This window comes from Balaenoptera musculus, chromosome 8 (assembly GCF_009873245.2).
Source record: "Balaenoptera musculus isolate JJ_BM4_2016_0621 chromosome 8, mBalMus1.pri.v3, whole genome shotgun sequence".
Taxonomy (NCBI): domain Eukaryota; kingdom Metazoa; phylum Chordata; class Mammalia; order Artiodactyla; family Balaenopteridae; genus Balaenoptera; species Balaenoptera musculus.
The window spans coordinates 58322571-58350467 of record NC_045792.1 but is presented as its reverse complement, the minus strand read 5'-3'; the positions used below and the strand labels follow the sequence as shown (position 1 = coordinate 58350467).

Sequence of the window (27897 nt, the reverse complement as noted above, 5' to 3'; positions counted from 1 at the left end):
GTCTGTGATTCTGCCCAGGGGTGCTCACCCATGGGTGTTGGGAGTGGGCACTGCCAGACACACAATCTCGCTGGCCCGAATCTCCCCGTTGGGGGTCACTGCCCGCTCATTCTCATAGTAGCTCAGGACCCCGTCGCTAAGCACACACCAGCGTCGGCTGAATTCTGGGGAGAAGTTGGGCAGGGGAACCATGAGGGAGCCCTCCACCCTCACCTGAACACTACCTCTGCATCCTCCCTGGGCCTCCACTCCCACCTGACCCATGTCCTCTCCATTCTAACTCACAAGCTTCCCCCAAATCCATCCTCCTCCCTGTAGCTCCACCAACCCAGCCCAGCCCACACCTCTCCCGTGGACCTGCCAGGTCTGCCCCTGCCCACCTCCCCGGCCACCTCTCTGATCACTCCTGCACACACACCCCACACTCCCTGCTTTTGCTCACCCTGTTCCCTTCACCCACACCCTCTATCCTTCAAGGCCAGCCCAAATGCCATAGGAAGCCTTTCATACCATAGCCTCCTGTCCCCCACCCTCCTTTGCCAGCAGGACCCATTGTTCTATACTCTGCTTCCTCCTATAGTGACTCTGAGGAGACTGACAAGATCCCATAAAGGAAAAGAAATGGGAATCTGGACCAGGAAAGTAGGAGAAAGAACAGATTGTCAAGGCCATGCAGGCTCGTATAGTTCACAGCATTGAGCATCACACTGGCTCAGAGCTTCCTGGCACCCAGGGTGAAAAAAGGATGACCCAGGCAGTTACATAAATGACATTAGCAGGCAGAGGAAGGTAGACTAGGGGCAGTGCCCCAGGGGCAGTGAGGTGGTGAGTAACACAGAGTTCCAAAGAAATCTGTTTGGGAGCTGGAGGGCTTCATCCGGGGGTGCTGAGGATGCAGTGAGCAACGGCCTCAACAATGCTCACACAGCAGATACTGTCTCTCATCCTGGCTACGAGGACATGACATTTGCCCTCTGCAGGCAGTGTGTCCCAGAGTCTGCCTCCCAGGCTGGGCTCCCTCCAGGAGCGCCAGCCCTGCCTCAGTCACTCCTCATCCTGCAGACATTTGCAAGGGCCCACTGTGTGCTAGACACTGTTCTAGGTGCTGGGGGCTACAGCGCTGGCCAAGAGAAGTTTATATTCCAGTAGGGCACAGAGAATCAATAAATAGACCCATAAATAATGTCAGATAAGTAGTGTGAAAGTAGGGCTTGCTATTTTGGATTAAGTGGTGGGGAATGAAGTCTTCGAGGAGTGACATTTAAACAGAGACCTGTTTGAAGTGAGAGACTAACCATGCAGATATTTAGGGAAAAGCATTTTGGGCAGAGGGAACAGCAAGTACAAAGGGTCTGGTGAGCATGAATGTTATGTTTGAGAAACAGCAAGGAGGCCAGTAAAGCTGGAGCAGAGTGAGTGAGGGAAGAAGAGTCAGAGAGGTAATGGGGTGGGGAGGCTGATGTGCAGGTCCTTGTGGGACGTGGTAATAAGGACTGTGGATTTTACTCAGAGTTGGGAGCAAATGGAAGGCTGAGGTGATAGACAGACAGACCTTTAAGCTTCGTCCTCAAACTTCCTAGCATCCACGTGCTCCAAATACCAGATGTCCAAAACAGGGCCCACACCTAATAGGTACTCAATAAAGTCTTCTTTGTTTTAAAGGAAACTCTGGCAGTGACTTGCTCTGCAGTGCCATGCTCTACTCCCACCCCGATCAGCCCATTTATTAATCACCAACTGTGTACCTGAGACCACACCCAGGAAGCCCTGCAGGGTGACTGCCAGAGTGCACTTGGCGCCCTCATGGATCACCCAGCCTGGCCAGCTCTGGCTTCTCTGGCCCTGCCACCATGCCAGAATGCCATGGCCAGGGTGGGCTCTGGCCCGGCACCCACCTTCCCGGGCCCGGCGGTCCTGTAGCAGCTTCCCGGCAGAAGCGGTCTTGTAGAGGAAGCCACTGTGGCTCACAGTTGGCAAGACAACTGAGTAGTGCTTTTCCGGGGGCCTCATTGAGTCCAGCCGAGGTACCTCTTTTTGGGAAGGGGGGAAAGAGTGGCTGGTCATGCTCACCATCCAAGGGTGTCCCCCTCGCCCCCACCTGGGCTGGGTATTTAAGCTGGCACTCAAGTCACCCGCCCCTCCCTCCCCAGCACCGTTCCCTGACTAGCACTCCTGGGCTCTTACTGCCACATTCAGGGTTTTGCCTAAGCCATTCTCCACCTTTCCCCACTTGTGCGAATTCAATCCCACTCACAAGGCCCGGCTCCAGTACCTCTCCTCCCAGGGAGCTCCCCTGACTCCCCAGCCCAGCTCTTCCTGTTGGAGGCACAGGACCAGCACACTAGAATGGGGGGGGGGGGGCCTCGAGCAAACTCACCAACAATCCCCAGAGGGAGCTTGTCTCAGACAACGCAAAGCCTAAGGAAGCAGCCTGGCTCCAGCCCTGCTCCCAGCAGTCCCAAAGCCCAAGCCAGCTGGGTGGTCTCCTGTGCCTTCCCCGGACACCTGGGCTCTCTCCAGCCCGGCGCACCCCACCCACCCATGGCCCTGAGCCCAGAGCCCTGGCCGCAGATCTCCACCCTCAGTCCTAGGATGTGGCCCCAGAGGCTAGCGCTGGGCCATGACCAGCAGCGCTCACCCCCACCACCCCCTCCTCAGCTACCCCGAGACCGGGAGCCAAACGGGACCCAACCCGTCTGCAACAGAGCCCCACCCAGAGAGAACGGCAGACAGGGCTGCTGTGGCGAGTCCCCTGCACACAGAGAAAGGCAGCACCTCCCCCCGACAGCAGCGCAGACACGCTCTCTCTGCACATGCACAAACCCCAACACCCTCGACACTCCCAGGGGCAAGGAAGCAGAGCCACAGCAACTCAGAGACACACGGACACCGGCACACGGATGCCACCCCGAGGTCCCACACTGTGGGTCAGGGAGAAACCCACAAATACACAAAGAGATGCAGAGACGGAGACACAAAGGGAGATACAAACGAACACGCGTGGGAAGGGGAAGCCAGAGGCACAGATGTACACTGACGTGCATACCCGAAACGTCACACACACTCTTACACCAGGGCCCCTGGAGAAGTTGTCATTATAGCTCAAGTGGTATGTAAATCAAACCTCACAGGACAATACCCAGCCCCTGGCACCCAACAACTGGCATCCCCTCCAAAGGGCCAGACCCTGGCAGCAGGGAGGCCTCATCCCTTGAGGAGGATGGTCCCACCAGCCACTCACCTGTGGTCCGGTTGTTTCGAAGGAATTCCATCTGCAGTGTCTGTCCCGCCTGCTCGGCGAGAGCCAGGGGCGTGGGGACTTCAGGGTCCCCCGAGAAGCAGTTGACCCCAGCCCCACAGCCCAGGAGCGCCTGGGTCTCAGCCAGGTCTGAGGTTGTGACTGCGGCACACAGGGCCTGGGAGGAGGCGAGAGGAGTGGGGAGGGTCAGCCTAAGCCAGAGTGAGAGGCAAGTGGGACAGGGGTCGTGCTGCGGCGGGGTCGGGGTGCGGGGTCGGGAAGAGGAAGGAGTCAACCAGGTTAGGGGCCCACCCGCAGTGTGAAAGAGAAGAAAGGGAGGAAGAAAGACAGGAGGAGGAAAAGAAAAGCCAAGAGGAGTGAGGGGGGGCAGGGGCATCCCCACAGAGGCCAGGGGTCCTAGCAGTCCAGGCCTCACCCTGCTGACAGCCCCCTGGGACCCTGTCAGCCACCAGTTGTGTTCTCTAGAGGATCTCAAGCTCCCTCTGCCTTGTGGAAGGCCAGAGGGGGGTGCTTTGTAGCTCATTCCTCCCACATTTGAATTCCTCACCGCCTGCCCATCCCTCCCAACCAATGGGAGTTGCCGCCCCTCCTGGCTGGCGGGCTAGACTGGGCTGGGCTGGGGGCTGGACGCCTGGGTTCCTGGGAGGTGGAGGCCTGGCTCCCACTGGGCTTCTAGCTGGACTGAGCCTGACTGGGTGGGGCTGCTTGGGGGAAGGGCTGAAGGTTGACCAGAAGTCACAAGTGGCATCTCTCTGCCTCAGAGCAGGCAACCTCCCACTCAGGCCAAGCCAGACCAGGGACAGGGCTTGGCTCCCGGCCTGTCAGGGCCTGGGGCCCATGAGGGGCCTCATCTTGAGTGGGGTGTGGATGGGGATGGGCTGGAGCAGCCAGCTGTTTTTCATGAGCCTGACAGGAAATAGCATCCCCATCAAGTTCACTCCTTTTGGCAGGATTCAGAAGGAGAAGGATGGGGTGAGGAGACAGAGGAATCAGGAGGGGAGGGAGGCAGACAGATGCTGGGGACGTGGCCTTGGCCCAAGGGTCAGGCCTGGCTCCTCCCTGCTTTGTCCCAACTGTCCCTGTGGCTTAGGCAGGGTTCTTCTGCCCTCTGGGCCTCAGTTTCCCTACAGGGCCACTCATCACTCTGAGCTAGTGGAAAAGATGGGCTGAAATAGAGTGAGGAATGGGGGGGCGCATGAATAATGGGGGTGTTTTAGGAGGCCTCACAGGCCCAGTGCCCTGACCTTGTCCAGCTCCTCCTGGTTGCCAAAGAGCGGATGGTAGCGTCGGTACTTGCCCTCATGGTATTTGGCCTCTAGGTGGCACCGCCGGGCACCAGGGCTGCTGCTGGGCTGCAGAGCCTCACTGGGCGGCACGTTGGCTGCCCAGAAGTGGTTCCCAGCAGCATTGCCCAGCTGTAAGAAGAGCTGCGGGTGTGGGCAAGAGGTTAGAAGGGAGCCTACAGCCAGGGGCCCATGCCCCGCAAAATGTTGGTTTTGAGGTTGTTAGGTGAGGGGCTGGAAGAGCCAGGCCACCTGCCCACTTTCCCATCAGGGAAGCTGAGGGACAGCCTGGCCTGCTGGTGGCTATGGGTGCTCCCCCACCAACGCTGGGCCTGAGCCCAGTCCCTAGGACAAGAGGCAGACAGTCTGACAGGTGGACGCCCCAGGCCTGGTGCCTGGCTGGGGGCCTTGCTACTTCCCCACCCAGTCCCACATCTGGAACTCTGCATTCCTGAGACTATCACAGCTGGGGGTGGGGTGTCGGGGGGTGGCGGCTAACCCGTCAGCCAACTGGGTGGACAGGGATTTTGGAAACATCTCCTGTCCCTGACATTCCTCTCTGGGCTCAGGGGAAGAGGGGTGAGGGCAGACTGTGCACAAGAGTCTGGCATTCGGGGGACTAGTTTATTCATTCTTTCATTCTGCCAATCACTCATTCCACAGCCATTTCCTGGGCCTCCCACCTTGCCTGTTTGTCAGGGCCTGCGTGGGGTGCTGGGGTCAGAGCAGAGAACAAAGAGGAAACAGTCCCAGGCGCCACTGACTCACTCTGTGGCTTTGGGCAAGTTATTTTCTCTCCCTGGGCCTCAACGTCCTCATCTGTAAACTGGGGATTCTAACCCTAACTCACAGGGGATATGACACCCAAATTACTCTGAAGTCTGCAGCTTGGCTGGGGCTGTCAGGAAGGCCATGTGTGGTCGGGCCCTGGTCCAGCCTCCTGTTGCAGGTTCTCCCCTGTAACTACCACACATATCAGTACCTGGCAACCCCAAGTACACAGGCACAAATGTACACGTGTGAGCATCCCCCAAATGGACATACTCACACCCATTGGTGCACATGAGTAGAGATAAAATGAAGTAAATATTTTAGGCTTTGCAGGACACAGTCTCTGTGGCATATTCCTCTTGGTGTTTTTTTTTTGTTGTTTGTTTTTTTAAGCAACCTTTTAAAATTGTAAAAACATTCTTAGCTCACTGGCCAGTTTGCTGACTTTGCCAAAAATCAGCTTTTCCAAAATCCCACCCCCTAGATGATCCCAAAGGTCTCTTCTAGCTCCAGGGTGCTGGGGTTGGTGAGATGGGGGAGATGGGGTTGGAAGACCCAGGCAGCAGCTGAGAGGGGCAGACCCCAAACATAGCTGGTTCCCCACCTCGATGAGTGTTTCCGTCCACACCTTCCTGTCCATCTTCAGGCTCCGCACCTTGGAGACACCAGCGCCCAGGCCACGGTGCTCCCCTGTAGACAGAGGACCAGACACGGGGTCATCTGGGCCCTCTCCTTTACATGAGCACTCCCCCCCTACCCCAGTGCCCATGGGGGCAGACAGGGAGAGGCCATGGGCAGGACCCAGGGGCTAGGCCTGCAGCTCCATCTCCCACACACTCCTGCCCAGGGCACCCCAAAACTGAGCCCTGTAATTGACACCTGGGTTCCTGCAGTAGTCCCCCAGCTGGTTCCCTACAGCCATGCTTGGCTCCCTGCAGGCCACTCTCCACACAGCCCAGCCAGAGTGACCTCTTTAAAATGCAAACCTCTTACTTCGAACCCCTGCTTTAGACTCTCTCTTAATTCTCCCCAGAATTAGATCAAAATTCCTTACCCGCTTCTTCTCCTCATCTCATGCCTCTCCCCCTCCCCTTCCCCCCCTAACGCTCAAATTCTCCTTCCTCTTCTAGTCATCCATGCTCATTCCTACCTGAGGGCCTTTGCACTCACTGTTCTTTCTGCCTGGATTCTCTTCCCCCATTTCCCCAAGGTTAGCTCCCTCCTGACATTCAGATCTCAGCTGACCTGTCACCTCCTCAGAGATGGCTTCTCAGCAAACACGTTCTCTACCTAGCACTTGTTATTGCCTGATACTTCTACTGGTTTGTGTATGTATTTTCTGCCTCTTCCCATCAGAATGTAAGCTGCCCGAGAGAAGGAATGTTGACTGCCTGCTTTAGGGTCTAGCCTCAGTGCCTGGAACAAAGTCTGGCACACAGTGAGCGCTTAATAAATCTCCGTGAAATGAAAGGGGAGGGGGAAGTTGGGCTTGGAAGGATGCAGCCTTGCTCAGCTACAGATCCCACAAGGGACCCCTGGAGCAGGGGTTGGGCTGGGGGCACCATGAGTGCCTGGCACTGCCTGGCTCTGGCTTAGGCCTCACCTCGCTCTGCAACCTCCTATGGAGCATCTCATCCACTCTGGACACCCTCACTCCTTCCATGAGCCGATGCCTTCCTAATCTGGTCTCCAATGGAGTCATCGCTTTCCACACCCATCCCTCATAGCCGAAGGCCTCCTAGACATTTGACCTAGATGTCCCGCAGCAACTTCCCAGAACTGTTCCACCCCTGGGTCCCCACCTCCAGCCAGCCAAGACTGTTCCCAGTGGGGCCCCTTTCCCAGCACTCGGCACAGTGCCCAGCACAGACCCTCAATAAACGCTGGTTGAACAGATGAATGTATCTTAGGCTCCACCCTCTTTCTCTCTCATCCTCCGCGTATGATCTGGGACTCTTCCTCCGTAGGTCTAAACGTCTCTCAAACGCTCGCTTTCTGGGACCAGGCTCCACCTCCTCTCTCTTGTGGATCCGCAGCAGTCTCCTCACTCGTCTCCAGTCTCACCAGCTCTGACGCAGCTTCCACCCATCAGCCAGAGTCGGACGCACAAATCTGACCACGTCCCTCCCACCCCTGCCTCCCATCCCCCTCTGGATAAAACACCAGCTCCTCCCTCTGCTTGCAAAGCCCTGCCAGACCTGGCCTACTTCCGCTCTTCTGATGTGACAGCCGTGCTAGACTCCAACAGGCCTGGGCTCAAATCCAGACTCACTTACTTGCCAGGTAACCGTGAAGGAGCCACTTTCCCTCTCTGTGCCTCGGTGTCCCCACTCATGACGTGAGAAGTTGAATCCCTGCCGTGCAGGTTAATCACGGTGGGAAAGGCTCGACACAGAAGTGCAACTTCATAAACGATGCTCTCTGATACTGCCTTCGCTCCAGCCCCTCCAGCCAGCCAGACCACCTGCCTTCTCAACACGCCAGCCCTGTCCTGCCCTGGTCTGGCACCCCAACCCCCCTACACACCTGCACAGCGCTTGCAGATGACAACACAGAGGTTGATGGAGGCCCAGTCAGGCTGGGCAGCTCCGCAGTCAGCACAGAATCTGTTGGGGGCCACGGCCCAGATGCGCTCGGCCACCTCCCAGGTAGACAGGGCCTCGGCAATGGCTCTCTGCATGGCCTCCAGCCACTGCTCCTTCTCCAGCTCCGATTCGGCCGAGAAGCTGGGGACACAGAAGTGGGGTAGGGGACTGGTGGGAAAGGACTCAGAGGGATTTGGGGGCAGCATGAGGGGGCACAGCATGAAGGGGGGTGAATAATGCATTGAGAGCTGACTGTCGGAAGAGGGAGGCGCCCAGGGTCTGTGGGGAGGGTGGGCGTGGACGAAGGCAAGGACACCCCAAATCTGAGGGACGTGTGAATGAGGGCTGGGGGCGGAGGGGCCAGAGGAGGCTCTGCCCTGCCCAGGGAGTAGAAAACGCTGCTGGGAAGAAATGGTGGCCGAGCTAAGCCTTGACAGATGAGGAGGGCTTACCCAGGTGAAGAGGTAGAAAGGTGTTCTAGACAGAGGGAACAGCATGTGCGAACAGACAGGAGGGCACACAGGGCATTCCAGGGCCTGCGGGCAGGATGGGGGTACTGGCAGAAAAGAAGCTGGGAGACAGAGAAGGCAAGCCTGTGCCATGAAGAGGAGGTCAAAGTGCACCCAGAGGACAGCAGTGAAGCCGTAGAGGGTTTCAGGGGGGTGAGGGACACAGAGATGTTTTCCCTCTAGCTCTTTCTTTCCCTGCTGCCACCAAGTCACATGTGTGCATTCAAGATTCGGCTCCACCACTGCCATGGCCGAGGAGGGCATTGTTGCTGGAGATGGAATGGACGTCAGTGCTGCTTTACCAGAGGTGCTGAGACCACCCTCGCCCACGAAGGCTGAATCTGCCAAGCTGCCAAGGCCCCAGCCAAGCGCTAAGCCCGTCTCTGTGCGCTTGCGTCCAACTGGGGGAGCCCACGCACGCCAGGCTGGTGGAGGCCCTTGGAGCCGAACACCAAATCAACCTGATTAAGGTCCATGACAACAAGGATCTAGGGAAATGGGCAGGGCTCTGGAAAGCTGACAGAGAAGGAAAACTCCAGAGAAAGTGGCTGGTTACAGTTGTGTGGTAGTTAAGGAGGATGGCAAAGAATCTGATGCCATAGACGTCAATCAAAGATTACTACGAATCTAAGAAATGAACAAATACAAACTTGGCTTTCAACAAAAAGGAAAAAAAAGGATCCTCTGACGGTCACAGATAGGCAGCCCAAGGGTGAAGAGGCAGGCGCCAGGCCAGAGGGCCCACATGCCTAGGGCCTGCAGGAAAGGGGCCAGACGGAGGTGAGGGAGTGATGGAGGCAAGACGGGGGCAGTGATGGGTTTGCACAGGGGTGAGTAGGAGAGGTGGGGTCCCCGTGGGTGGAGATGGGGCCCAAGAAGGAGCAGCGAGCTGGGGAGGAATATAAGGGGGAAAATGTCCACAGAACCATTAGACGTGCAGCTCTAGAGCTCAGGAGAAAGACCCTGAAGGCAGAGATCTGAGCTAAGGGCAAAGGAGACGATGCTGGAGGAGGGGTGACACGGTTTAGACTGAGCAGTCACCGCACACTGTATCAGATACAGCTTCACAGAGACTGCCTCACAGACGAGGAAACTGAGGCACAGAGAGGCCAAGTGATTTGCCCAGGTCATGTAGTGACCCAGGGATGGACCCCAGATGTTACAGACTGAATCGTGTCCCCCTGAAATTCACAGGTTGAAGCCTCAAACCCCAGTGTGACTGTATCTGGAAATACGGCCATTAGGGAGGTAACTAAGGTTAAATAATGTCCTAAGAGCAGGTTTCTTTATAAAGAGAGGAAGGGACACCAGACATCTCTCTCTCGCTCCATGTGCACAGAGGAAAGGCCGTGTGAGGACACAGTGAGGCGGCGGCCACTTACAAGCCAGGAAGAGAGATCTCGCCAGAAAGTAACCCTGACAGAATCTTGACCTTGGACTTCCAGCCTCCAGAACTGTGAGAAAATAAACTTCTGTTGTTTAAGACCCTGGGTCTGTGGTATTCTGTCACGGCAGCTGAGCTGATACACAGGATTTGAACCCAGGCATGGCATAGTGCCTCAGAGGCAGTGGCTGAAGGCCTGGGAGTGGGCGAGTCTGTCCAGGTAGAAGACAGAGGACAGAGACAGACCACTGAGGGATGACTGAGGTCAGAGGAAACCAAGATGGTAGAGTCTTGGAGGCTCAGGGAGAAGCACCCAGGATGGACACGAGATAGGGAGTGAAGAGCAGCCTTTGATCACAAGCAACTATTATTGACAGACAAGCACTTTTGAGGGAGCAGGGCAGGCTGGAGGGGATAGCAGGGTGAGTGGGCGGTGCAGAAAGCCCATATGGGAGCACTGTGGCAGGGAAGGGGGGACTGTGATGGACAGAGAGAGGGGGGTATAAGTGAGATATCTTAGAAGGAAGGGATCAGAGCAGGTTAGCAAGTGAAGGTAAAGGCCCAGCAGGTGGGTAGGGCTGGGAAGAGAGGGGAGAAATCCATCCTAGAAGAAGGGGCAGCTTCCTACATATGCAAGAAGAAAATACTGGGAGGGAGTGAGGATGCAGGTGAACAATGAGGGAGGCTCACCTGAAGATGCGGTAGGGGGTGGTGAGGTCAAAGCCGCGTCGGTCCGCTGCTTCCTTCACGTTGCCCACGCTCATGTCAATGAAAGTGATGCCGATGCCCAGGTGGTACTCCTGGCAGTAGGTGGGAAGGGGTGAGGGCAAGGCCTGAGGGGTAGGGCTCAAGGCCCAGGGAGGGGGCAGAGAGGAGGGGGAGGTGGTACTTTAGGGACTAGAAAGTGCCCAGGAAGGAGATAAGGGAGGGCTCAGGAATCTGGGCATGGGTAAATGGACCTTGATCAGAGGCCATGTAGCAATAAATAAGAGGTGCAAGAGCCAGGGCGGTGATGGGAGGGTAATGCTCAGGGACCAGGCAGGAGAGGGGTCAGAACTAGGGGCAGGAAGGGGGGCAGGCAAAGAGCTGGGTCATGGGAAGGGGGAAAGGGCGGGGCTGAGGGACCAGGATAGGGGAGGTGGGGGCTGAGGGACCAGGTGGGCGGGGCAGAGGGACCAGGTGGGTGGGGTTGAGGGAACAGGTGGGCAGGGGTTGGGGCTGAAGGACCAGGTGGGTGGGGGGCAGGGCTAAGGGGCTAGGTGGGCAGGGGGCATGGGAGAGGTTCAGCAGCCTGGCTGACCAGTCGCACCTCCAGATTCTTGTAAAGCTGCACTTTGTCCCCAACCACGGCCACATAGAGTTTATTCTTGAAGCCACGTAGTTCCAGGCTGCCGGCGCGGTCAGGGGGCTCTGAGCCTTGAACACCCAATGGATAAGCACTAGACAGTCGGGCCCGGGCACGCTGCTCAGCCACCGCCTGCTGCAGGGCCTGCATCCACTCCTTCCGTTCCACTGCAGGCAAAGGGGAAGGGGTAAGCCCCAGCTCAGCCTGGTAGGGATCCCCCTAAGGGTTCCCCATTCCAGGCTCCTCAGGCAACACCTCTGCCAGAAAGCCCGCCCAGACTGGCCCACCTATCTCTAAGTTCTCTGACTTGGACAAGCTCAGGCTCCAATCCCAGCTGTGCCACTTAGGGTGGGCAAGGCACTTGGCCTCTCTGAGCCTGCTTCTCCCCTGTAAATGGGGATGTGTGGTTCTGAGGACTCAGCACAAAGCTGGTCAGAGGAGGCCCTCCCCTCCCCCACCTCACAGAGGGTTGACTCGTCTCTCGGTTTGATGTGGGGGGAGACGTGCCCTGGTTCTCCTCCCCCACTTCTCAAGCCAAACTGCCAGTCTTCCTCCTGCCCCCCTCCCTACCATCACTCTCCGCCCGGAAGGCAAAGGTCCGGTTGTTCGTGATCACTTCAAACTTTTGGTCCCCAATAGCAGCCACTCGGGAGATGCAGGCCACAGGGACAAAGCGCTTTGAGTAGGCATCCTGGGGGAGAGAGAGGAGCCGACTGTGGGGGTGAGGCCCACAGAGGCCCAGCCCCTCCTTGTCTCCCTCAACCTCTGTTGAAATGAAGGTTGCAGCCCCACCTCCCACAGGTGGTCAGTGACAGCCCCTACACCAACCCTGGCCAAGGCCAAGGCTGGCCAATGGGCCAGGAGGACACAGTTCAAGGAGTCACACTACAGCTCTGGTGAGGACTCATCTAGGGAGGGACTCCGCCTGGGTCCAGTGTCGGGGTTCAACCCAAGACCAGGCTGAAGCAGGGTCATATCACGGACTAACACAGGCCTCACCTTGTTACTATCAAAGTATCGCAGGTGATCAGTATCCAGTCTCACCCATCGCTTCTGATAGATATAAGATCTGGAGAGGTAGAGGCAGAGGGACAACAGAGCAAAGGACTGGGAATTAGGGAGAGGCTCCGGGATCACCCTAGCCCCCTCTGGCAGCCACATACAAAGTTAGGAACAGCCAGGTCCAAGGGAGAAAGGATCCCAAGTGGTCACTGAGAAGATGAACTTTACCTACAGCAAGAGTGATTGAAGTCAGACTCAAAGTAGGACTTCCCAGTTTCGGGGTTTTTTTTGTTTTTGTTTTTTTTTGGTTTTTTTTGGCTGCTCTGTGCAGTATGAGGGATCTTAGTTCCCCAACCAGGGATCAAACCCGTGCCCCTTGCATTGGGAGCGCAGAGTCTTAACCACTGGACCGCCAGAGAAAGGACTTCTCAGTTTTAAGGGTAATAAAGCATAGGTCTGGTGGGGATGATCGGCAGTTACAGTCTGCCTGGAGGGAGACCTGCTCCAATAACCCTGTCCCCTCTGGTTTTCTGATCCGCGATACCAGTATACTAGAGCCCACAGCACGCAGAGCACCAGTAGGACCCAGCAGGCCTCACTCACCCTTGTGGTGGGTTCTTGTCCAGCCAGCCAGCCTTGATGACTGGTGGGCTGGGGGTGGGGCCCATAGGCAGCCCGTCCATGGGGTGCGGTGGGAGATCAGGGATCAGGAGGCTGCTGGACAAGGATGAGCTCAGGCTGCTGGTGTGCCATCCACCACTGGGGGGAGAAGAGAGGGAATGAGGAGGCCAGAGTGGGGGCTCCCATGGGGTGGGGGCAGAGGAGATGGACAGGCTGGGCCGGGCTTGGGGAAGGAGGAGAGCTGGGTGGGAGAACCACCCGAGAGAAGAGGACGCTTACTTGGGGATGCCCTCGTAGGCATGGTCATCCTCATCTTCATCCCCTTGGTCGTCCCCGGACAGTTCCTCCCCCTCGCTCAGCAGACTGGCCACGCGCACGGCCCGAGGGACTTGGCTCACTGGGGGCTCCTCCTGCTCCCCAGACCCGCTCAGTGTCATGCTCCCCTTCAAGCCCCAGATCACACCCAACTAGGGGCTGCCACATCCCCCTCTGTCCACTCCACCCTGGACCCACACAACTCTGCACATTTACTTCTCTTTCCTCACGCTCCTCTCCTTCCCAACCCCCAGCAGTCTGCACAGGGACCCAGGGAGACGGGGTCACAAGGACAGAGAACACCAGTGCAGGCACGGGCCCAGGTGAGAGACAAAGACAGAAAGATAAAGGGCTAGAGAAAAAGACACATGGATGGAGAGTTAAGGCACTCAGAGAGAGGGTGACACGGGGACACAGAAAGTGAAACAGAGACAGAAGGACAGACACCCCAAGACAGATGTGCTCCAAACACCAAGGGAGAGAAGGGGCCACACAGCCATCCAGATGCAGCTGAAGACTGGATCTGGAGCCACAAACCAGAGCCCCCAGACCCCCACACAGCAAGACAGTGAAGGGGAAGGGAACTCTCCAGGGAGCCGGCTACCTACTCTCTATCTGGTGGTCCCCAGGGTCTGAAAGGCACCTGGGTAGCCCGCCCTCCACGCTGACAGGCAGACAGCCCAAACCCTAACCACTGCCTGACCCACCTTCTTGGTCATCACGGCAGCTGGGGCCCTCGGCCCCTCCTCTGGGACCTCATCGTAGTCAGGGTCATCTGGGGAGATAGAGGGGAGGGGGAGACTCAGGGCAAAGAAGCCTGGCCTCCCCCAGCCTAAGAAAGACCCTGCCCCACCCTGGCTTGGCTTTCAAAAAAAGGCACAAAGGACAGGAAGTGCTATTTATATTCTCAGGGCTTCACAGGACAGCACTAGGAGGCGGCCAAAGGAGAGGCCAGGCCACCACAGGGAGGTCTGACCAGGCAGCAAGCTTGGGGGTCAGGGTAGGGACTGTCTTAAAAAGGCTAAAAAAAAGCAACAAGAATCGAGACAAGAAAAAGTAGACAATCCAAGGAAAAGCAAACTGCCCATGACCATGGAAAACAGTCCCAGACTTTAAACCATGGGCAAATCAGGAAGTCTGCCATCTGCCCACACCTAACAGTCAATAGGTCAGAGAGCTGGGTGCTGTCTCCATTCTGAGGATGAAGGGAAGGATGCTCACCTGTCCAGGGCCACAGAGTGGGTCGGTGGCAGGGCCCAACAGAAAGGGGAGCACGATCCTTACGTCCTTGCAGACTCTCCAGCCCTGATCCCAGGCCACCTACCCAGAGCCCCATGCTTCGCTACGGCACTCACCAAACTCCGGGAGCAGGCGGAGAGGCTTCGGGGGAATCTCTGGGGGGCTGGGAGGTGGAGATGGGGGCTGGGGAGGCCCCCGGGGGAAGGTGGCCAGGGGCTCCTCAGGCTCTGGCTGGGGAGAGAATGATGGTGGCGGTGACAGTAACTCTTCTTCCTTGGCAGGAAGGCTGGGAACAGACCAAAAGTTGGGCATCAAGTTCAGTGAGGCTGAGTCACTGCGCCAACAACACTGAGACAGAAACAGGACTCAAACCCACTGCGCCCCCAGCTCACATGAGCAGCAGCACAACTCATTCATTCCACACACTCAGAGCCCTCCTTGCCTCACTCCCCCGCCCCAAACCCTCCAAGCTCCCCAGAGCAGGTACCTTCTTTGGCTTCATGAGCTGGCCCTGCCTTGCTGGGACAGGGTCACCTGTCCCCAAAGTGCTAACTTTTAGCCACATGTACCCACTTGGTCTCCACTCTAAAAGAGAGATGAAGACCAGAATGGGGTGGGGGGTGGTTTGCATCCTAGCCTGGGGAGTCAGGGAAGACTGGACCTGAGCTTTTATTTATTTATATTTTATTTATTTATTTATTTTTATTTTTGGCTGCATTGGGTCTTTGTTGCTGCGCACGGGCTTTCTCTAGTTGCGGCGAGCAGGGGCTACTCTTCATTGCAGTGCGTGGGCTTCTCATTGCAGTGGCTTCTCTTGTTGCGGAGCATGGGCTCTAGGCGCACGGGCTTCAGTAGTTGTGGCACGCAGGCTCAGTAGTTGTGGCTCGCGGCCTCTAGAGCACAGGCTCAGTAGTTGTGGCGCACGGGCTTAGTTGCTCCGTGGCACGTGGGATCTTCCCGGACCAGCGACCGAACCCGTGTCCCCTGCATTGGCAGGCGGATTCTTAACCACTGTGCCACCAGGGAAGTCCCTGGACCTGAGCTTTTAAGGATAAGAAGGCGTTTGTTGGAGAATGGATGGCGCAGGACTGAAATGGGCATCGAGGCCAAGGGCACAGACCAGAGCCTTAGAAACCAAGTCCTGAGGCCGTGAGCCGTGGGTCTCTGGATCAAGACCATCTTCTCTCTTGTCTTGAATATTCACCATCCCCCGGGACCCCTCAAACTCACCTGAACCCATCACACTTCTCATCTCTGCCAGCACTCCCCCCAGAAGCCTTCTCTGACTCCAAGGCCAGGTTCAAGGTGCCTGGACTCCCACAGCCACAGTGCTCCTGTCTGTCTGTCTCAGCACAGATTGCACTGCTTCCTGCAGGTTGAGTGTCTCCAAAGGACATCAGAGACGTGGGTTTCAACCTTGCCTCAGTCTTAGTTCCTGTGTGTCCTGGGGCAAGCACCTAGCCTTTCTGAGCCTCAGTTTCCTCTTCTGTAAAATGAGGACTACAAAACTGTTGTGGCAGGGTGGCTGGAGGATTAACCAAGACAAGGCGTGTCGTGCGTCAGCACACAGGATGCACAGAGACCACCAGCCGAACAGGTGCCTGAGCTCTAGAAGCCTGGCCCCAACTGCTGTCTCTGCCAGCATCCAGCAGGGGCTGAGGAGGAGCATTAGAGCGGGTGGGCAACTTTCTTCACTGGTGATTTCAGCCTGGTCTACTGCCCCAGTGTTCCTGGCAGTGGCTGACAGTGTGTGACCACCGAGAAAGCAAGGAAGGGCTGGGGCATGACCATGATGCCAGGCCTTTGCTCCTGCTGTTGCCTCCTGCAGGAATACCTTGCTCCCTGGTCTCTGATCAGAGAACATCTACTCATTCTTTAACTTCTTACTCAAGTGCCCCTTCTCTGAAAGTTTTTCCTGACCCCTCCTTCCTGCTCCTCCAGGCCCTGCCCACATTCCCCTCTGATAGGAGCTTTAGATGAATTATTCCAAGTAACTTTTGCTTTTTAGTACCTCCCTCCTTTGTGCCAGGTACTGTGCTAGCACCTAAGCCAGGACCTGAACCCTGACTCCACAGTCTGGGTGCTTCTTAGGACACCTGGCTACTTCCACATTACCCTGCACCCTATCTCCTTCCTCTCCAAGGGTAAAGAATGAACAAAAAAACTCTTTCCCCCTAGAAACCTGCTAAAAGTAGTATGTCAGCCATGCTCTGAGGCAACAATGCCTTTGGCAAAAGTGGCCTGAGTGTGGAACTGCACCTAGACTAGGAGAAACTGTAAGTGGTCTCTTGACCTGGGGGAGAAGTCGGAGCTTTGGACTTCCCAGAGTGTGGTGGCTCGTAACCGGGCACAGCCTGTGCAGGGACCTGAAACCACACTTGTGCAGTTGTTAGAAGACATACCGGCCCCTTGGGGCAAGAGTTCTCTAAGCCAGGGTGGCGCCCACACCTGTTGGCTGTGAGTCTCATGCCTCATCCCTGAGCTGCCCCCTGGAGGACCACAGAGAACAGCTCCTGGACAGATGTGTGGACAGTGGCACTGACTGCCACAAGGACCCCACAGCAGAGGAAGACCTGCTGCTGTCCTGGTGGCCAGCTATTCCCTCTCTATATGCTTCTCAGGGAATCTGATGCCAAGTGGGCCTAGGGTAGGGGTTTAGCTGGACCTACGAAGACCCCCTGATGGACACTGTACTAGGCTGTCTCCCCAACTTGACCCTGAGTCTCTTTAGGGCAGGGGCAGCCTTGGACTTGACTCTTTATCCCCACAGCCCACCCATAGGGCCTGGCTGAGTGAGCAACAAGAGCATGTTGGATGGGTGGGTGGGGGGTGGATGGGTAGGTGGATAGGTTGGCCGACAGGGTGGGGAGAGAAGCAAATGAAAGGCTGAGTGAGTACACACAGGCCCAAGGGCATGACCTGCGGTGTCGGCCCCCCAGCTAGTCAAGCACAATGTCCTTGGAGACTTTTTGACAAGCAAAGCAGTCTATCACACAGTCTCCCAGACTCCAAGAGGAAGGGGCCCTTGGGGGCCCAGCCTGTGATCAGCTGACAGCAGAGCTCCAAGCTGTTGGACCAGGACCAGTCAGACTGGCTCAGAGCAGGGGGGACAGGCTCTGCCCTTCCAATACCAAGCAGGCTGAGTGGGCCTGGCTCCCCACTTACCCCAGGACTGAGGGCCAGTGCTGAGGCAAAGGTGATGGCAACAGAGTATCCTCAGAGCCCAAGCGGCATCGGTCCTCCCATCTCTGGCCCCCAGTCCTCCCCCATCACTGCCTGATCATATGAGAGGGTTCTGCCCTTCCTGAGGCCTGGCTCCCCAGCATGTGGGTTCCCTAAGACAAGTGCCATACCCACCTTCTTCACTACTGTATGCCCAGCACTCAGCAGGGATGAATAAATAAATGAAGACCTGGATTAATTAATTCTTATTAATTATGTGTGTGTGTGTTTTCCCAGCTGTCTTCTAGGTGCTTTACGTGGATTCATTCATTCAATAACGTATGGCTTATTGCTATTCCCACTTTACAGATGAGGAAACGGAGGCACAGAGACACGAAGTAATTTGTCCTTGGTCCCACAGCTGGGATTTGCACCCAGGAAGTCCAGCACCACAGCTGAAAGCTCAACCACCAGTGGCAAATGAGGAGGCCACAGCCAGGATCTGAGGGCTTCTCTGAGGCCCGTCTCCTCACACTGGCCACCCAACTCAGGATCCAGGCAGCTCTAGGGTTGATGTTCCATCCAAAAGGAAATGTGATCACAGTTCTGATGGCCGTGTTACCACGGTAAGAAAGGAGAGGGGAACAGATGCTAAGGGCTCCTCTCCCAGCAAAGCCTTTGCAGGAAGAGGGCTATGTGCCAAGAAGGTGGGAGCAAGGGGGCCCCATGGGCCTCCCGACCTCATTCTAGACACCTCCTCCAGGAAGCCTCCAAGCTGACCCCCCGCCTGCCTACCAAAAGGCACCAGGGTCATGCTGAGTCAGAGCCAGGCCCAGGAAAGGAGAAGTGGTATCAGGAAGGCACGGATGTGGGAAAATCCCAGGGGAAGGGGCAGTGCCCACAGAATGATCCTAACCCAGCCAGAGTCCTGGCCACTCAGTGCCTACACCCCTTAGAGCAGCCCCAGCTCCAGTCTGCGGCTAAGGTCCAGCTGGGATGTTCCCCACTGATCTCTGACCCCACAAGACCAGAAGATCAACCCCAAACCTGAGCAGGGACTCAGTGGTCCCTCCTATGAGTCTTCGCTCACACCACTTCCTCTTGCCTGCATCTCCCTGCCCTCTCCTTACATCTCAGTCCATGGAAAGCCTATCTGTACCTCAAAATACGGCTCAATGGGCCTCTTCTAGGTAGCCTCCAAGATGCCCACACAGAGCTGCTCACCCCCTGCCCCTCATTCCTGGCTCCTCTGCCTCTTCAGCCCCTTTCTCCTCTATCCAAGTGACATATGGATCTGGGCACTCCTGGGCAGGGCCCACTCCAGCCTGGGCCCTCAGCCTAAGAAGGTCTGTTTTATTGGTTTAGGGCAAATACACACAGCCAACCTTGTATCTGCGGGTTGAGGGATATATGAGGGTCCCGAGCCAGAATGGGTACGAGTAGAGTGACCATATAATTAATCATATAAACCAGAACATTTCTGAGAGTTAAAAGAGGCCCTATTAATTACTGTGTCAGGGCAACAGGTGTAAGCAGGCCTGTCCTGGACGAAATGATATTTGTGGTCACTGTAGGTAAGAGACAGAGCTTTGCAGCCAGGTGGGTCTGGGCTTGCATCCCAGCGAGACCTCACATCAGTTTGTGTCCTTACAAAGCAGGTCACTTCACCTCTGAGCCTCAGGTTCCTCTCTGGTCTGCTTCCAGGCTCACTGATAATTCAGTAAGGAGAGCCAACTGCCACACGTCACCAGCACAACTTTCTCACCCTGCCTGTGGTGGAAGGAGGCTAAGGCCCCACAGGATGGGCCAGTAACCTGTCCCGTAGCCCTCTCCTCCAGGGTGGCCTCTGGCTCTCCCTTCACTCCTTTCTATTTATGTCAATCACCATAAGGGCAGATGGGCAGGGCTGCAGAGTGGGGCAGCCTGAATATCTCAGGCTGGCCTTGAACTGATCCACTCTTACATTCCAGCCAACCTTGACTGAGCTGCATTCCATAAATGCATACTTCCAGGCTTTTGCATACGTTGTTCCTTCCACCAGGAACGCAATTCCATCTGGCCATCTCCTACTCCTCCTTCCAAAGGTGCAAATCATACATCTTCCCCCTCCACTTTGCGCCTCCCTTCATGCCCCAGGGGCCTCCTGAGGCTTCTCCAGTCCCCACACTTCTGAGCACTCAGTATAGTTGTATCTGTCAATGTTTGCTTCACTGAACTGACCTCAGGGGACCAAGGACCCAGGCCTATACCCTGTCCTGGAATCAGGACTTTCCCCCTACAGGGTCACACAGGCCTTGGAGGGACCCAGCCCAAACCCACCTCCTGGATTTTCACCAGCAGGGCCAAGAGGTGGGATCAGACTCTGATTTGGACACATTTGCCTCCTCTTCTGCCCTCCTCTTCCCACAGGGGCAATCTTTCCCAACTGCCTACTTCCTTGTTCTTCTTGGGGCCCAGGCCTCAGCCCTATGTTTCTTTCTTCCTCCGTGGTTGCCCTCGTCCTTCCTTCTCCATCATGAGGCCCAAGGGTCAGCCCCTCTAGCGCTTTCCGGGCTCTGTCCTATTTACTTCTGTCCAAGCCATGGCAGAGAAAGCCCTTCTTGGGGTCTCACTTGCTTAGATGTGACGTCTGCGGTATGCCTCTCAGCTTTTGCATATGCTGTGAGTCCCTTCAGGCCAATCCCTCGCCATGCCAACACAGAGGGGGCTTCCTTGACTGTGTTCGGAATGAATGAATGACCATCGCCCCACTCACATACTGATTACTGGAGGTCAGCAGCTCTCCATCCCTCCATACAGCAGTGCCCGACTGACCTGGCATCCACCCTCAAAACCAAGGTTTCACCCAGCTCTTTGTACTTCACCCTGGAACAATATAGCTACCACTTGCTAAGTACCTGCTATGTGCCAGACATCCTGCTGGGAGTCTTTTTTTTGTTTAATCCCCAGATGACCTGGATCATCGACTCCCCGGTGCTCAGGACACGCCTCCTTCGCCAGGAAGTCCACCCAAACTGCTCCCTCCTCTAAGCTCACACAGTTGGGAGTCTTGCTGTCATGGGCAGGAAAGGGCTGAGACCCAGGTCTCCCATGGCAGCTCTTCCTGCTTCCCAGGCCTGACCCTGTGCTGGCTTGTGAAGGCAGCGGGGGGAGGAAGTTCACCCTTCAGGTGGCTCACAACTGTACTAGCCCCTCTCCCCCATCCCAGGGCTGGCCTGGCTGGAGGAGAAGGTGCAGGTGTCTGCTGGGCCCTATGGAAAGATGAGCCAAGGGTGCAGGGCAGGGCCAGGTACACAGACAGGGCCTGGTTAGAGGAATCTCTATGTCCCCAGTGGCCCAAGCACAGGGTTATTGAGCTCATTAGGGATCACAGCAACTGGGGGGAGCCCCGCAATGACACAGGCACCCCCACCACACCACCAGCCCTGGAAGGAGGGATAGGAAGTCGCCAGCTAAGTGCCAGCCCTTGGCAGGCCTTCCTATCACCTGGACTTGGGGGAGGGCAAGGGGGCTCTGGTAGGAGCTGCCCAGAGCCACAGCACCCTTGAATTTGACCCTGAGAGAAGTCACCTAAGCCTCTGGAGGCAATCCTCAGTGGGGTGCAGGGAGTCAGAACCGAGATCAGCACCAGATCCTTCTTGGGGCAGAGACCCCACAGAGGAGGAGTCTGTGCAGCCCAGAAAACAGGCCCCGGGGGGCTCCCAGCAGACCGCGGAGAGAGGTTTATGGGGAGATGGAGACCTGGAAAGCCCAGGGCAGAGAGGGGGAAGAGAGAGGGGAGAAAAGGAAAGGGCAGGAGAAAAACAGAAAATGTAGAGAAAGTGAAAGAAGTCAGAAAATTCTGAGAGTAAAAAAGGGAGGGGGAGGAGACCAGCACAGAAAACCCAGCCTGCGGAGAGGTGGCAGACAGACAGGGATTCCTGCCCTCCCAGGCCCGCCAGAGGAGCCTCCCCACCTTCCCCTGGCCGACAGCCCAGCCCAAGGCGGCCCCTCGCTCACCCTCTGACGCCCTCTGGGTCCGGGGCCCGAGGACTCCTGTGGCTCTCTCTGGTCAGCCGGGCCCAGCGTGTGCCGTTCCCTGCCTGTGCAGCCTGTGTCCGACCTGGGCTGGTCTCACAGACAGCCTAGCCCCACTCCCTGGGTATGCCTGAGGCCGCGTCTGGGTCCAGGCATGGCTCTGTGCACCCGTGATTTGGGTCTGAGTGTCTGTGATCACTTGTCTGAGTGTGTGTTCCTGTGTGTAACTGTGGGTCTGTCCGCGAGAGTGAGTGAGTGTGTGTATGTGTACGTGTGTGTCTGTGTCTGAATTCAGCTCTGGTCTCCTCTAGCTTCCTGCTCTCCGCCTCCCCCCGCCCCCCTGCAGCCCTGGCCAACACACACACTTCCTGAAAACACGGACTGAGACAGAGAGAAAAGTCACCCAGAATCCTCCGGGACAGACACTTCCTCTCCGCCCCCAGGCTGCCCCCCCACCCAGCTGGAGTGAGTGGACAAGCCACCCCAGTGCCATCTAGCAGGACCTTACAGAGTGGACACCCAGAAGGCCCTGGCCTTGGCTGGCCCCTCCCCACGCCCACAAGGAGGCCCAGAGAAGCTGGGAAAGAGGCTCTCTGAAGGGAGCAAGTTCTGCCCTGGCAACAAGTGATCAGCCTTCAGGAAGACCAGGGATTGGCTGGGCTGCAGGGTGGTCGAGGGCACAGGTGTGAGGCCTTGCAGTGTGACTAGCTGGTAGCTGTCCTGTCTGGACAAATACTCCCTCTTCCCAAGGTATCTCCAGACATCCAGGAATCAGAGGAAGAAACAGAGGCCCAGAGCAGCCTAGGAGGGGCTCTGCCGGGTGACCCTGGAACCCTGGATCAGCAATGACCTCTCTGCCACGCTCAGGGAAGCAGGCTCGGAGCGTTCACATCTATGATACTTAGAGCTGAGTAGACAGTCCCAGGCCAGGAGGCAGGGTTTGAACATGAGCTTCCCCTGCGCTGGGCTGTGTGACTTTGAAGAAGTTTCTCAGGATCTCTGGACTTGTCAGCTAGTTCCCTATGACAGGCTTAAGTGATGGTGGGTGTGCAGACCCTTTGAGGGTGCAATGGGGTCCTCCCAGGCCAGGCAGAATAATGAACCTGGTTCTGAGAGTCCTGACCCAGCTGGGGCAGAGGGGAGAGGACCCCATCCCTGCTCCTTTTCTGCCTGCCTCCCTTGAAGTCTCTCCCTTTCTAAGAGGCCTGGGGTGACAGAGATTGGGTAGTGGGAAGGGATTTGGGGTGTCCTGTAACCCTACTGTCCAGGGTCCACTAGGGGTTGAGTCAGCATGGGCAGCACATGTGCTCAGCGCCCGGCAGTACAAAAGCTCATGCAGGCCTCATCTATTTACTAACACAGCAAACACTTGCTGAGTGCCTATTAGGCACCTGGCACTGTTTCAGATGTTGGGGATTCAGTAGTAGATGAAACTGACGAGCATCTGAGCACTAATGGAGCTGACATTCTAGGGGGCTCAGCCTCTTGGCAGCATGTGCAAACACAGCACAAGCACACACTGGCTCACACCTGACAGTACACAAATAACACACATGCCAATTCACCACCCACATCACATGCACTCACAAATACACTCATGCTGTTTGAGTCCCCACAATACCAGTAGGCATGGGCATGTGTATGTGTGCACACAGGCCTTGATAAATTTGCACACGCTACAGCAAGTCACCACTGAAACTGTATAAATCCCCACCTGCATGCATACGTTAGGATCATACATCGCCTCCCTTAGAACATGTGTGGATGCAAAAATACACAGACACGCTACTACCCTGACAGACACACGCCTATGGGTGCACACTCACAAACCGGCCAGGCATGCCCTCATGTGGAGTCACTAAATCCCAAATTCTGCTGGGGAGCCCAGTGATGGACCGGAGCCAGGCAAAAATGCTCCCTCAGTCACCACCTGATCTGGTGTAAGAGGCCCTACGATTGAGAGGGTGAGACCCTCATCACTAGAGGGTGCAGGCAAGGACAGGAAGGCCACATCAGGAAGCGGGGACTCCTGCAAGGGGGGCAGGAGCAGGCCAGGCTGAGCAGTCTTCCACTGTGCACCACGGAGCCTGGAGTCATAGAAAGGGGCTATGAGGGGACAGGGTAGCGAGTCAGGCTCCATCCTCGCCCCAAACCTGCCCAGCCTTCGCCTGTTACACATATGTGAGGCTCTGTCCGCCTTAGTTTTTCTCCCTCCGGGCTTTAAAGACTTTGTACACCTTGCGAGCCCAGGATGCTACGACTGCAGATGCCCACAATTCCAAATATCAAAGACCCCAGGACACAGGAAGCCAGGCTTGGCAGCTCACCTGCCACTCTGCCCTAAGGAACAGCCCCAAATTGCAAGGAATAATTGCCTACAAATTCTGTGAGCATGGAATGAATTTTGGGTCCTCTAGCTACAAAGGGCCGGACTCCTGACCATGGGAGTCTGGCCTCTCCCAGACGTTGGCTAAGTTCAGACTGAGGATCTGAGAGTGGGGCCTGGTACCCTGGGGTGAAGATAGGACCCTTGCTCTACCCAGAAAGTCTCCTGAATTCAGATGTTAGTACCAGGAGGGCCATGGAGGGCCAAGGAGGACACCTGATGGGGAAACAGGCCCAGAGGGGCAGCTCCTAATCAGAGTCATGGAGCCAACTGGACCTGCTCAGGTATTCTGCCTTCTAGGCAGGAACCCAGGCCTCCACTCCTCGACTGGGGTTTTTGCCTCCTTAGCCTTTGTGAACTTCCTATGGACAGGGCCCTGCCTCCTGCCCTTGTTCACCCACTCCCAACCCCCAGAGACAAGCAAATAGACAGACAGACACACAGACACACACTCCATCCTAATGATGGAGTTAAAGGAAATAGAAATTACTCCTACATGCAGGAAGTGGCCACTAGAGGGTGCAGTGGCACCAGGAAACTCCAGTCCGGGCTATAAGCCAGGCTCCCGGGGGACCCCAGTGCGGCTCCCAGTTGTGTGAACCCGGGAAAGGCACAATAAACTTTGTGTGCTTTCACCAATCAAACCTCAAAACACCACAGCTCTGGCTTGGCTTTGAAGGCCCCTTTACTTTAAGCCCCTCTCTGGGTGAAGAAAACCTCCCAGACCCTCCCCACGGCGGCTCCCCTAGCATATACTTGGCATGGATCCAGCCAGTGGCCCCCTCCCTTCTCTGAGTCTTAGTTTCTCTGCTTGAAAACAGGACACAAATGCCCCGGAGCACTTGAGCAGGGATCAAACGAGAGCATGTGAGCAAGCACCTAGCACAGTGCCCAGCAGTAACAGGGACCAGGACACCTCTCTCTGCACAGTTCTTCCTTCTCCAAGAAGCCTTCCCAGATCAGGCTGACTTGTCCAAGTGCTGCAATAAAGCTCCATGACACCCCACATATCCAGCCATACCTGGGGATGCTCCTCCAAGCTGGGCACCCCAGCAAATGGCAGGAAGGGAGGGCATATGTAAAGGAGGTTAAATGGCGTGTCCACAGAATTAGGAGGAAACTCAAGAAAACAAGGAGTACAAGGAGCTAGGAGGGGAGAAAACAGTTCTGGGGAGGAGGGAGGGTGAGTAGGATGTGGCCTGAGAAGTGTCTCCAGGATCGGGTGACATTTGGCAGGAGCAGTGTGAAAGGGGAAGACGGGAGCACCAGCGCCAGGCCCAGGGCAGTTGCTGCATCCCCCAGAACGAGTTCTTCATTCTAGACTTCCCATTTCCTCCACATGCTACCTCCTGACTTGAGAAATGCACTCTGCTCTCCCAGTATCTCACCAGGCCCCAAACTGAACTCCAGACTTCCTCCCAAACTCCCTCCTGTGGCCAGGGCCCAGATCAGGGACTGCACCACCATCTACCCAAGATGGGAACCTGGATGCCATGAGCCTCCTCTCTCCCTCTCTGCTCATGCCCAGGCCGTCCCCAAGTCCCATCCATTCTAGGGCTGACCTCTCACTCCAATCTGCCTACTTCTCTCCAGTCTCACTAGCACAGCCTGAGCGGGGGCCTCCCACCTGGCCCTGCGCCCTCTCACTGGTCTCCCAGCCTCCTCCCCCATCAACCTTACCAGCAGCCGGGGTCATCCTTTCCGTACTCAGCTTTCATCCGATCGCTCTGCTTAAAAACTCCCTGGGATCCCCGCCTGGCCTTCACAGCATGTCCCACCAGCGCCATCCACGAGCCCACCCTCACTCACACAACAGTTCAGCCACACTGTCTGCTCAGAGCACCTGAAGACGGTGCTTCCCACCTCTGAGCTTTGCACATGCTGTTCCCTCCACCAAGGTGCCTTTCTTACCCTAGTGGCAAAGGCCACAGACTCTCCCTCAACCCTCTAGATCCTCTGCTCATGTTCCTCCATTCTGGACGGCATCCACTCACCTCACCAGCAGGCGGGGGGGCCCAGTGCGAGGGGGCACGGGCGGAACGCTGAGCTCTGTCAAATGCCGCTTGGCAGGCAGCGGGGGCAGCACAGGGTCTGGGGCAGACGTGGATGGGGTGGAGAAGCAGGTGGGTGGAAGGCAGCTCCTCCGTGGTGGGATGGGTGGGGCAGTGGGTAGCCCCTCGTCCTCTCCAGCCATGGGCAGTGGCTCCGGTGGAGTGGTGGGCACAGGCAGTGAGCGGAAGACATGACGCTTCATGGGCACGGGCCGTGGGGTTAGGCGGGGTGCAGGGGCTGGGGGCGTGTGGGCTCGGAGCAGGCCAGCCAGGATGCGGCGGCGGTGGCCGGGGAGCAGCATGCCCATGTCCACCAGGCGGGCATCGCTGAGGCCTTGGCACTCTGTGGCCCACACCAGTCCGTGCTGCTCAAAGAGCCTGGTGTACTGCTCCAGGTGCAGTGCCCGCAGCCACTCGGCCACCGATAGGGCCCCATCCCCGGCCTCTGCCATGGTTCCTGTCAGCAGAAGCCAGCCAGCAGGACTCTGTCCAGACCTGGAAGAGATACATGGGCACAGGTCAGAGGCATGGTTGCCCAGGTATAGGTCCCCAGTCAACAATTTTCTGTGGCTTTCCCATGCCATGGGGTAAGCTCGGTGTTTAAGCCCTCTCCCCTGTGTCCCATGTGCCAGGCAAGGCCAGGTACTGCCTGGTCTCTGAACACGCAGGCTTCTCCCACTGCCTGAAACCTGACACCCCACCCCTGTGGCCTCCTAGCATCCAGCTCCTCTAGGAAGCCCTCCAGGACCTTCAGAGTTGGTACTACCCTAACCCCCATCCACAGCCTTGGCCACTGCTGTGGCTATGTCTGCACACACATTCCCTCCCGCCCGCTGCAAGACCCAGGCAAGGACCCAGTTCCTTCTGAGGTGCCAGTTTCCAGCTGAGGGCCAGGTCCAGGGGTTAGCAAGTATAGGTGGGATTGAGGGACACCACTGCTGGTGCCCCTGCAGGCCCAGTCTGTGGGTTGAGCCTTACCCCCACCTCCATGCCCCTGGAGGAAGCAGAATACTCCAGGAGATGAGGCAACCCAGCATCACACAGCCTCTGGGGTCCTGGTCCTATAAGTGAGCAAACCCTCCCACCCCCGAGGAGGGGCAGGGGGGAATGTATAGGAAAGGCCATTCATTCATTTGTTCTTTCAAAATAGCCTTGCACTAGGCAATGGGGACTAAGGTCCCCTACCAATACTCAAGAACTCCTGACCTGGCAAGAGTCAAGGAACAGATGATGCAAGGCAGTGATTAACAGATCAAAAGAAAAAAGTTATCTGTTCATCTCCACAGATCCTAAAGAGGCATATGATAAAACCCAATATCCAGCATACTTAAACAAAAATTGCAGTATCAGTAAAATAGAAATGGATCAACACTTCCTTAAAATAAAAACCAGCACTTTGCTTAATGGAAAAACAGTAGAAAAACTTCCATCATCATAAAAGTCTAGACAACAAAAAAATACCATTGGTATAAAAATTGGGAAAGAAGAGTTAATCTATTACTTAACAATAATATGAGTTTTGAGTTGGAAAACCTGAGAAGCTCAGCTGAGAAACTATTACAAACAATAAAAGAATTTAGTAAGATAGCTGGGTTCAAAATTAATATAATAGAATCGATATTTATAAGCAATAACCAGGTAGAAACCAGGATGAAAGACCTCATTTATAATAGCATCACAAAATAAAAACCACCAAGAATAAACTTAATAAGAAATGTGCAGGATCGGGCTTCCCTGGTAGTGCAGTGGTTAAGAATCCGCCTGCCAATGCAGCGGACGTGGGTTCGAGCCCTGGCCTGGGAAGATCCCACATGCCGCAGAGCAACTAGGCCCGTGAGCCACAACTACTGAGCCTGCGCTCTAGAGCCCGTGAGCCACAACTGCTGAGGCCATGTGCCACAACTACTGCAGCCCGTGCGTCTAGAGCCCGTGCTCCACAAGAAAAGCAAGAGAAGCTCCGCGACGAGA

At 56.4% G+C, this 27897-nt stretch overlaps 1 protein-coding gene and 1 pseudogene across 5 annotated transcripts in view; one reads left to right on the top strand and one right to left on the bottom strand.

Moving 5' to 3' along the window:
- The window catches only part of ARAP1 (ArfGAP with RhoGAP domain, ankyrin repeat and PH domain 1), a 63294-nt gene that overhangs the window by 14090 nt on the left and 21307 nt on the right, over positions 1 to 27897 (bottom strand). For 4 of the 5 annotated variants that reach the window (XM_036861691.1, XM_036861692.1, XM_036861693.1 and 1 more), the window contains 15 exons: positions 25873 to 26424; positions 14430 to 14599; positions 13782 to 13849; positions 13039 to 13169; positions 12742 to 12897; positions 12136 to 12205; positions 11707 to 11827; positions 11101 to 11303; positions 10482 to 10591; positions 7840 to 8039; positions 5918 to 6003; positions 4504 to 4686; positions 3242 to 3416; positions 1896 to 2030; positions 29 to 164 (listed from right to left, as the gene is read on the bottom strand). In XM_036861691.1, the coding sequence (XP_036717586.1) occupies positions 29 to 164; positions 1896 to 2030; positions 3242 to 3416; positions 4504 to 4686; positions 5918 to 6003; positions 7840 to 8039; positions 10482 to 10591; positions 11101 to 11303; positions 11707 to 11827; positions 12136 to 12205; positions 12742 to 12897; positions 13039 to 13169; positions 13782 to 13849; positions 14430 to 14599; positions 25873 to 26381 (2453 nt within the window). In that variant the 5' untranslated portion in view covers positions 26382 to 26424. Of the gene's footprint in view, positions 1 to 28; positions 165 to 1895; positions 2031 to 3241; positions 3417 to 4503; positions 4687 to 5917; positions 6004 to 7839; positions 8040 to 10481; positions 10592 to 11100; positions 11304 to 11706; positions 11828 to 12135; positions 12206 to 12741; positions 12898 to 13038; positions 13170 to 13781; positions 13850 to 14429; positions 14600 to 21474; positions 21561 to 25872; positions 26425 to 27897 lie in introns of those variants that run through there. The other variant, XM_036861695.1, reaches the window with a different exon arrangement.
- Positions 8655 to 9045, top strand: LOC118899765 (annotated as a pseudogene).